Consider the following 10,934-nt stretch of genomic DNA (forward strand, 5'->3'; position numbering starts at 1 on the left):
CATTCACAGGGTGGGCGAGATGCGCGTGGACTGTCCCCCCCCAAACTCCTGGGAGAGAAGGAGATGCACTCTCGCTCTCTCCTCTTTCAGTGAAATATAACACACATTCGGATCGCAGAGCTTTCAGACAGTCTCAACTGATAGACAGACACATCGAGCTGCTTTTCCTGCTTCAGTTTTTACTCCTCCTCCTCTCGCCAACGTCACCCTGACAATTACAAATAGGTCTCACACAAACCATACCTGTCAATCTTTTTAATTGCTTTGTTTTCTTTTCTTTTTTTTTTTTTTTTTTTTTTTTTGCCCCCGGAGCTAAACAATATGACACAAAAAAGAAATCTTAATACAGCATAACATAAAAGATTGCACATTGGAGAAAGACATTCAGGGGGTTGTTATTGTAATCCATGGGTTGATACTGGGCAAAACCCATGTGTTCTAAGTCAAGTTCCTGCAGATTTTTAAACCTGCTATTCCACCCCTTCCTTGTACGTTCATGCACACGCACCCACGTGGATTCAAACTACCCTTGGATGAAGCATGTCCTACATTTGAGAGAAGAAAATACCTGTGTCACTTTTGCAATTTTAGTTTGGAGGTTAGATTTGGTTGGGGAGGAGTACTGTGTGGCTTTTATATTTTGGTAACTTATGGGTAAGTGGGAAACAAGAGATTTTTTAATTAAAATATACATATTAAATAAACATTTAAAGATGGACTTAGCACATCACAGAAAAGTGTAAATATTTAATTTGGCCCCTTTATGAAAAGGGACTTGATTATGTGGTCAATACACGCAATTAGGGAGAAAATCGACACTGTGGAACTACAGATCTTTCTAGCTGGGTTAGAAAATGAGGTCTTCATACATCATTGCAATGTCTCCAATTGAATTAAGTCCCTCGGCACCCCCACCTAGAACTTTAAAATGCTTATGTGTTCTGGGAACTAGGCCCTCTGGTTTCCAATATGTGTGTTCTCTCGCAGTGGGAAACCTGTAACAGTCTTGTAAAGCTACTTAAAGCATTCATGGAAAAACACGAAATCTAGGCCAAAATAAATAAAATGGCTTTAGTTCGTGCAACTTGCATGGGACAGACAGAAAGCAGAAGGCGCGGGCAAGGCGTTCCGTGGACAGGAGGCCACGAGCCTGGGGCGGGACCTTACTCTGGGAGCCACGCCCGCACGGGTCTCTGCTCCGTGGATCCCCTCGCTGCAGAGCTTGGCAGGCGAGGCGTTCCTATAAGCCCTCTGGCCTGCTAAGTCCATCCCAATGGTTACAGTGTTTCAGGTTGAATAATACTAGTACTACCGAAGGGAGCAGTAAGTTCTGCCTATAACTATGTTGCAGATTGTGTGCTAGAAAGTACTGCAGATCACCCTGCAAGGACTGAAGGACAAAATGTATCCTAACTAAGAGCTTGATGCAACGTTTAATGTCCATTTTAGAGATTCTTAGCCTTCCAAGCAAGACTGCAGTATTGAGGAAGGATGATCATGATATAAAACTTTTGTAAACCTGTTGGAAACGTAGTGATTGAGTGAGCCGTTGTAAGGAGTGCCCTAGGGGGGGGGGGGGCATCTTTAAAAACGTTTACATTGGCCCGAGAAACAAGGTACAGAGGATTACTTCGTCCTGTGATGAAATGCTGAGGCTGAGGAGAATAACAGCAGCATCCTGCCAAGTTAAAAGAAGGGCTTGAGGGTGTGTTCACGTGGAACGTACAAAGTGCATGAAAAATGCACGAGGGATGCACCAGAAGTTGAGATGAGACCGGACAGAAAAGTTTTCCAAACTTCAACGGGCAAAAAGTTCCACGTGGGCTTTTTTTTTTTTTTCTCTTTCTTATAAAGTGTGCCATAGGCTGTGAACACTAATATAAACACACACACCTGCATGAATAAAATCCCTTTTAGAAAGGGTAAGAGATGGGGAGGGAGCGACATAGAGGGGACACACAGGGCAAGGCGTGACGTTAGAAGGCTACAGCCAGGCGCCGGGTGGGACCACCCGGTACGGTGGAGGCTGGGGCCGTCTGCTGCGCCCGCACTCCCGGGCCTCCCTCTCCGCTTGGGTATCTTTCCCTTCCCGTATTCCTGTCCCTTCACGCTCGCTATCGCTTTCGGCCACCTCCCTTACCCCTTCCCCAAAGGGCTACTGTCCCGCCACGTTGGCGGTGCAGCAGGGTGCCCAGGCACCGCCAGCGCTGGGTCACCAGGGATAGCCCAAGGCGGGATCCCTGAATTCAGGGTTCAGAGGGCAGGAGCGCCGGCCCCATGTTTGGAGCTCATCAGTTTGGGTTGATTTAAAATCCATGACTCTTTTTTCCCTCCACATATGCCAGGAATCCCTTTAATGTAAATAGTATATTTATGTGAACGGCTTGACCTCTAACTTGTACCTTGAGTCCGCCACAGAAAGAGAATGCGGCCAGTTTTCTGCGAGTTGAGAGTGGGCGGAATCTTTGCCCTACCCCTTTCCCTGCTCTGTAGGGAAATCTGCTCTTACCAACAAAGTGTGGGAAGATCCTTCATTCTTGGGAACAGTGTCAGTGGAGGTGGCATTTTACCGATTTTTTTTTTTTTTGGGCCCAGCAGGCACGGCCGGCATTTTACCGATTTTTTTTTTTTTTTTAAGAATAGAGGTTTAATAATTCACTGCGGTTTAGTTCACTTCAATCCTAGACCAAATCTCCCCTAAGCAGTCTTAATTGCATTAAAATTTTATGCATGTCCTTATTTTTATCATCGTCAAATCTGCTCTGGAATGAATGTATTAAGCCCAAATTCACTTGTTTGGGAAGGTGTTCGGAGGTTTCAGTTGTGCTCCGTGTGACTTTTTCTTTCAGTCAACCATTTGCACATCTCATCACATCTTCGCAGAAAATACAAATTCTTCACTAACAGGGAGGGAAGTGCTTGTAAGGTAGACATCAATTTAGGATAATAAGCTTTACCATTCATGAACGGTGTGAGGAGGTCCATATAAAATCCCAGTGGAAAGTATCACTGGATTCCTTTACCCATTTCTCACCTTTCTGTCTCATGCATCCGAGGACAACTTCACGTCTCCTCCTTTATGCTCAGCCCTTAGAAAAGAAAAACGGGAGAAAGACACCCCCAGGTGAAATCATTTTATGTGCTGTTTTTAGCTCTTTTCTAAGAGGGTGACGGATTATTTCGTTTCCAAATATTTCTGATGATTTTCCGCTCAAGTGTAAGATAATGGAGCAAAGAGTTTGTAGGAATGGCGAGGAGAGCATGGGGGATGGGGTGGCGTTTTGATAAAGGGTTTGCTGCTCACAGGAGGGTAGCAATATTCAATATTTCTGCTGACTCTCCCGGCCGAGATTTTTTCTTTCCTTTTTTTTTTTTTTTTTTTTTTTTTTTTTTTTTTTTTTTTTTTTTTTTTTTTTTTAAGAAAGGTCTGGTTTGGGTTTGGACGACTTTGTTTTGTCACCCAGTATTGAAGGCTTTTACCCTGGACTTGAGTCTTGGCATTTGGTTTTTGTTCAAAGGAAAGCGTTTCCTCCCCACCGCAGGATCGCCCTGTTCCACAATAAACATGACGAACATTCCGCTCTTTTTAGTTTAAATAAACCGGGTGACTCCAGGAGGGTATGTTTTTGGGGAACGTCCGCACCGGTCCCGTCATTTTTTCCGGGGTTCCTGGATTTTCGTCTTTCAAGTGGCTCCTCGGGTCGGATGGCTAGAATCCCGCACTCACCACAAACATGCATTTGCAATTACAGGGGGGTACAGGGAGGGTCTACAAATGAGCGCATCCTTCCTAGCGCGTCTCTCCTGGGTTTTTGTGGCTCTCAATCCCTTCCTGTCCCCTCTCCCCGACCTGGGCCCCTTTCCCTTTGCGCTTGCTGCTCTTGAGCTAATTTCTGGTGGAGCGAAGGCACAAGCTCCCGAGCCTCGCGCAGCTTCTTCCCAAAGCCCAGGTAAGGACCGAGGCGAGTCCCGGGCAGTGGCGGGGCTCCAGCAGCCGCTGCGGCAACGCGGTATCAAAGCGGGGACCCGAGAGAGGCAGGGTCCCCGCAGTAGGGGCCGGGAGACCCAGGAGAGGGAGCGGTGCGCGGAAGGAGCCGAGCAGCGGGCAGGCTGCTGCCACCAGCCTGAGTTTCCTTCATCCACGACACAGGCGATTTAGAAAACGGCAGAGCTGGTGGGGGAGGGGTGAAAATGGGGGTGCACGCAAGACCAAGGTCAAGGTCCGGGCCGCAGGCGGGCCCTGTCTGGCGGTCGCTGCGCTCAGGCGCGCGGAGTGCTCGGGACTCAGAACTTGTCCGCCCCGGGCGGGAGCACCCTGCCGGACGCTGGGACTAAGGGCGCGTGCTGGGCGCACACGCTAAGACACCCCCGGCCCGGGGAGGCCGAGGACACGGTAGTGAGCCTGAGTGGCGGCCCCTCCGCTCCAGGGCCCAGCAGGCACGGCCCCAGCCCGCTCCTGAAGTTGGGGCCATTGATCACCCTCTCCGTGGTGGCAGTGGGGAGGCCGCGGGACGGGTTGAGCCACGAGCGGTGGCCGCGCTCTTCCGAGGAGAGGTCGGCCCAGAAGCACCTACTTCTGGCGCTCTGCAGGCCGGACCGGGCGCACCGAGCGCGCTGCGGGGGACGGCGAGAGGGACCGAGCGCGCGGGCCCTGCGGGCCTGTCGCCACCGTTCCAGCGCTTGCCGGTGCTTGTTTGGTGTGATTTTTCAAGAAAAACTGCATGGCAAACTCAAAGTTATACGAGCCCCAGCCCGCTCCTGAAGTTGGGGCCATTGATCACCCTCTCCGTGGTGGCAGTGGGGAGGCCGCGGGACGGGTTGAGCCACGAGCGGTGGCCGCGCTCTTCCGAGGAGAGGTCGGCCCAGAAGCACCTACTTCTGGCGCTCTGCAGGCCGGCCCGGGCGCACCGAGCGCGCTGCGGGGGACGGCGAGAGGGACCGAGCGCGCGGGCCCTGCGGGCCTGTCGCCACCGTTCCAGCGCTTGCCGGTGCTTGTTTGGTGTGATTTTTCAAGAAAAACTGCATGGCAAACTCAAACTGCCACTGGCCAGCAGCAGCCACCCCAGCTCCCAACAGAGCATCACTCCAACTCCCCTAAATTTGGCCTTTGCCCCCCTCCCCATTCCCGCGTCCAGCGCGTGTGCGCTCTCTTCTGCCTTACCCTGCTTGGTCTCACCACTGCCTGGGGCAGGGAGAGGGGGGTTTCCGTCTCTCTGAGCCCAAGGGGGGGGCACCCCGCGGAGGATCGGCCACTCCAGGGGCAACAAGACGGGAGGGGCGAGGGGCATGGGAAGGTTTAATCGTGGGCGAAGGAGCATGGAGAACAGAACTGGCCACCTCTAAAGCAAACTCTGCCATTGCTTCCACCGCACAGGCACCTTTCCTGGAGTTCGCTTTACAGCCTGAGGCAGGGGCACTGAGCTCGCTCCAGCTGGGCTATGTGCCCTGGGCTGCTGCTGTGGGGTCCGGGAGCAAGCTCTCAGGAAGCTGGCCCCTTCTAAAAAGACCAGGCCTGGAGAATTATGCAAATTTAAAGGAAAGATGGCAGCCCCTCCTACTCTGAAAATAGAATGTAGGCAGCTTGGTATTAAATGCCAAATGAGAAACCAGCAAAAATCATTTTCCCACTTCTCATTATTGTGTATCATTTATGGGTATGGAATTCTGTAGCATATTATCGAGGCTGTGTGGTGTGCTGACTTCTGAAAGCAGCTTCACATAACGGAAAGAAATCATTTCCCGCTTTCATATTTCTACAATATGTAGAGACCTTTCAGTATTGCAGGTATACAAGGAATAATCATAAGGGAGCATTTATAAGTGCGTAATATTATCTATATCACAGTGAAAGTGTATTCTCACACAGGGCAGTTTTGGTTTATTAAGTTAAATTAAAAGTGAATTCTTTTAAAATGACCTACGTAACAGCTTTCCTCCAGCCACCAGATTACCATCTTTTCATATCATTACAGGTGGAAATAAGGCACCTCCTGACATTCTAGTAGATGTTTTGTTTGTTGTTGTTGTTGTTGTTGTTTCTCCTGTGTATCAGGATATTTTTGTTATGAGGTATACTAAGATGGAAAAAAGCTGGTGAAAAATACTGGCCTCGCAATTAAATTGACTCTGGATACCAAAATGAAAATAATCATCTGGTATTAATCAAGCTATGTCTCTGTTTCTCGTTGAGGAAAAATATAGTGACGATTTGCTTTCCTTTCCTTTTCATCTGGAAAGGACTGTAAAATGTTGAATGTTCCATAAAAATTGCTCTACTCAGTTTTTGTTCAATTAATCAAAATGCTTATTTTCACAGTGGACATAGTTACATCAGAAAGACAATTTGCGGCAGCCACTCTAACAATGTTCTGAACAACGCCTGCAGTAACATGTAGCAACCAATGACCTTGCACATGACATCAATCTTTAATAATATCATTGTCATTACTATTATTATCTGAAGTGTTAAATTGTTGCCAGAATCAATACAAGTCTACTTCTTTGAATATATTTTATCCCAGTGTTGTTTTTAACATCTTTGTTAAGAGGCCAATTAATTTCCAACTCAGCTCCAGTGAAGTTTGTATATAATGAGGGCTTCCTGACTTTTTTTCCCCCTTTTGAAAGAAAGAAGACAGAAATAAATGGCATGTGAAGTAACTAACTAGCTGTTTAAAGTGATATGAAATTATTTCTAAACTGATGAAAGAATAAAATATGCCAAAACTGAGTGCAAACCACTGTTGAACTAATACTTGCTTAATTTCTTTTTTTCAACTGAACAGCAGGACAAATTTTCTTCAATTCTATCAGACTATATAGCTTAGCAACCCCTCCACAATCAGCAGAGTTAGGGGAATTCTTCTAAGCAGAATATAAAGACCTTAAGAAAGAAAGCATCTTAATACATTTGTTTGTTTGTTTTCTTCTAGATTTGTGGGTGTTAACGCATCTGACATCAACTATTCAGCTGGCCGCTATAACCCTTCAGTTAAAACCCCCTTCGGTGTTAACGCATCTGACATCAACTATTCAGCTGGCCGCTATAACCCTTCAGTTAAAACCCCTTTTGACATAGGCTTCGAAGGTATCGGTGAGGTGGTAGCCTTAGGCCTCTCTGCTAGTGCCAGATACACAGTCGGCCAAGCTGTGGCTTACATGGCACCTGGTTCTTTTGCTGAGTACACAGTTGTGCCTGCCAACATTGCAACTCCAGTGCCTTCCGTGAAACCCGAGTATCTCACCCTGCTGGTAAGTGGCACCACCGCTTACATCAGCCTGAAAGAGTTGGGAGAACTGTCTGAAGGGAAAAAAGTTTTGGTGACAGCAGCAGCTGGAGGAACAGGCCAGTTTGCTGTGCAGCTTGCAAAGAGGGCCAAGTGCCATGTCATTGGAACCTGCTCTTCTGATGAAAAGTCTGCTTTTCTGAAATCTGTTGGCTGTGATCGTCCTATCAACTATAAGACTGAGACTGTTGGTACTGTCCTTAAGCAGGAGTTCCCCGAAGGTGTCGATGTGGTCTATGAATCTGTTGGGGGAGCCATGTTTGACTTGGCTGTAGATGCCTTGGCTACCAAAGGGCGCTTGATAGTCATTGGGTTTGTCTCTGGCTACCAAACTCCTACTGGCCTTTCACCTGTGAAAGCAGGAACATTGCCAGCGAAACTGCTGAAGAAATCTGCCAGCGTCCAGGGCTTCTTCCTGAACCATTACCTCTCTGAGTACCAAGCAGCCATGGACCACTTGCTCAAGATGTGTGCAAGTGGAGACCTGGTGTGTGAGGTGGACCTTGGAGATCTGTCTCCAGAGGGCAGGTTCACTGGCCTGGAGTCTGTATTCCGTGCTGTTGATTATATGTACATGGGAAAAAACACTGGAAAAATTGTAGTCGAACTACCTCACTCTGTCAACAGTAAGCTGTAAAAACAGAACAATGACATCAATCAAAGGAGAAGAAAATGGGTGCTCTATGCCTTAGAATTACTCAAATCAATTTATTTTTAGTTGGTAATGGATGTAATATTTCTTAAAACAAAAGTGAGGTGTTAATGAATAGGTTTCTCTCTCTCTCTCTCTCTCTCTCTCTCTCTCTCTCTCTCTCTCCCCCTCCCCCTCCTACCTTGGGGGAAAAATGTGCAAATAAAACTTCCTTCACTGGCTAAGAGGTAAAACGTTTACATTTGATTCTTTAGCCATCGACAGTCTCATTCCAGATTTTATTGTTCCAGGGAACTTAATTAATTCCTGATGCAAGATCTGATCGAATCAGTATGTCTTCAGCTTGATGAGACTTTAAAATCAGTCTTGAAAATAGTTCACAAATTCTTCTTTGCTTTGGGAGAATTTGGTCTCATGCTAATAAGTAGTTCACAAGTGAGAGATGTAGCAAATGTCAGTCCTAAATTTTCAGAATCCACATCCTCAGGAAATGGCCCTTTTTTCCTATAAATCACTTACCAACTAAATAGAAATGGAAAATTTTTCTCTTCTCTTAAGCAAATTAGTGTTGAAAACATGACAAGAAAGTAAATATTGGAAAGAGGAACTGTAGAAATTAGGGAACTTTAAAAAATTAATATATGCACAGGAAAGGGAAAAAAGTGTGCTACATTCAAGTGAGGGCACACATGACATGACCTGGGAGGGCACTCTCTGGCACACCACAAGGGATTAACAACAGCATACTTCATGTGCCTGAAGTAGCACCGTGCACAGTAGGGACCTAAGTGACCTGAAATAATAATACATTTGCTTCTCGTTAGAGGCTTTTGGACATAGGAGGTGTGTTTTTTCTCTAGTCGTGGAAACACAGAACAGCAGCTCTTGATCCCACATTCTCATTTCACTTCACGTGTTCTGGGGGAATGAGATGCTTCTCGTTAGTCTCATCCGATGTGACACACTTTTACTGACCACACAGGAAAAGTAGGGAGACAGACAGTGCCTTCTCTTCTGAATCATGCCTACAGCCGATCCGCTTGCCTCTTAACCTTCAGGGACCCAAAGATTTCTGCAGCTCTCATCGTTAAGCTGAAATCCCACATGACTTTCTAATTGAAAGTGAAGTCCACCAGATTATTTTTCAAAGTCGTGGGTTTCAGTTATGTACCACGCTCAATAAATATAAACGCAATTAAAGATGCTCCAGGAAAGTTGGGGACTATATTTAATTTTTCTTTCCTTCCATCTAAGGAGCAAGAAAAGTCTACTGCTGAATAGCTGTTAGTATCTATTTTACAAGATTTACTTATTTTCAGGTACCTAATGTAGCTGCTAGCATGCATGCACAACAATACAATTTATATGGTAAATGGAACCAAATAATGGCTTCACTGAATGTTATGGCTGCACTGAAGGGAAATGTCACGGTAAATAGCTGCCAAATTATGGATCATGCCGAAGTGTCACAACTGCACTAAAGACAAATAGCACTAGAGGCTATTGCCACAGTGACGCTTTTGAGTTATGAAGAAGGGTAGCAGCCTGATGCGAGGCTCTTTGTGTCCTCATTATAGCAAAGGGTTACTGGTGCAGGGGACAAGAAGAGCTTGTCCAATGTGGTGCTTAGTTATTAATCTGTCCCTTTCAGACCTAACAGCTGTAGCAAAAAGGAAAGAGACTTTGCCCTGCTTTTACATACACAAACAAACAAAGGGGGGTGGGGGGGGACAGGTTTTATGAATGTAACAGTGCACAGGAAATGACTGGTAATGGAAAAATGTTGTAATAAAATAATCTAATCAAAGCATATTATTAAATTTAACATAGTATATGTCTAAAAGGTTTAGTTGCTTCTTATGCAGATAGATGTGTGAAATCTAAGCCATAATGCACTTTCTGCCTTTGTAAAGACTTGAGTAAGGATGTTACCAACTAAATTGCTTCTTCTAAACTGAAGTGAGTCCCGGTTTCTTTCACTTTAATGGGAGGGTAATAAAGATGAAAGACCAACATTTTAACTGATGGATCCCTTAAGCAACAGAATAGAAATTTACTATGGTTTGAGGGAATATACTAAATTCAGCTTTGTAAAAATAAAATTCAAACACCCAGGTTCAAAATAAAATATAATCTGAAAACCTCACATTCTCTCTTTCCCTAAACTAAGAAACTACAGTGCATGCTGTTTTCATTTCTTCTTAGAAAATAAGCATGAAAGATTCCACTCATTCAGATAATGCCAAAAATATGTTTGACCAATTTTTTTTTACTCTTTACAAAAATGATTTGTAAATTGAGGGTCATAGTTCAGCATCAGTTTCATCTTCTGGGATTATCATTCCAGACCAGCCTCTAATGGGAGGTGAACTGGTGCAAGGGTCTCACACCTTTCTTCTGAGCTGTATTGCACATAACAAAAAGTACCTCCATAACTCAGGGCAATTGTCAGTCTTTGTTTTAGAGAAGAGGCTAGGGCAGAACAATCAGAGTGGATACACTATTTCTCCATTCTCAGTGTGGCCTTCCCTGCACGTCACCCCGGGGGTAGAGTGAAAAGTACTGGCCTCTTAACTAAAGAGTCCCAACACTTCGTTACCACTTGGTTATGACTTCTAAAAAGCCATATGCTATTCCTTTAAACCTGTTTTGCATGTGAAAAACACCAACAATGTCATTTCGGGGGTCCCTTTGATGATGACTCCTGCTCTTGACTGATTTCAGCATTAAAAAAAAAAAAGTCATGGGCCGGCCCGGTGGCGCACTGCTATAGTGCGCCACTTGGGAAGCGCAGCGGCGCTCCCGCCCGAGGGTTCGGATCCCACATGCAGACCGGTTCCGCTCGCTGGCTGAGCGAGGCACGGGAGCAACGCCGAGGGTTGCGATCCCGTTGCCGGTCCCCGGCCCGGTGCGGGGGCGACACTGAGGGTTGCGATCCGTTGCCGGACACGGAAAAAGACAAAAAAAAAAAAAAAAAAAAAAAAAAAAAAAAAAAA

The 10,934-nt window shown here is 46.0% G+C and overlaps 1 protein-coding gene across 1 annotated transcript; it reads left to right on the forward strand.

Annotated features, from left to right (window-relative positions):
* Positions 1-7,011: 7,011 nt before the first annotated feature.
* ZADH2 (zinc binding alcohol dehydrogenase domain containing 2) lies at positions 7,012-8,061 on the forward strand. The gene has a single exon (XM_008571716.1). The coding sequence runs from the start codon at positions 7,159-7,161 to the stop codon at positions 7,921-7,923; it is 765 nt and encodes a 254-aa protein (XP_008569938.1). The 5' UTR covers positions 7,012-7,158; the 3' UTR covers positions 7,924-8,061.
* Positions 8,062-10,934: the final 2,873 nt, after the last annotated feature.

This window comes from Galeopterus variegatus, unplaced genomic scaffold, assembly GCF_000696425.1.
Source record: "Galeopterus variegatus unplaced genomic scaffold, G_variegatus-3.0.2 Scaffold712, whole genome shotgun sequence".
Lineage (NCBI taxonomy): Eukaryota > Metazoa > Chordata > Mammalia > Dermoptera > Cynocephalidae > Galeopterus > Galeopterus variegatus.

Excerpts from the sequence above, each read along its gene's own strand:
- ZADH2 (XM_008571716.1), top strand. The coding sequence starts at position 7,159 with ATGGCACCTGGTTCTTTTGCTGAGTACACAGTTGTGCCTGCCAACATT.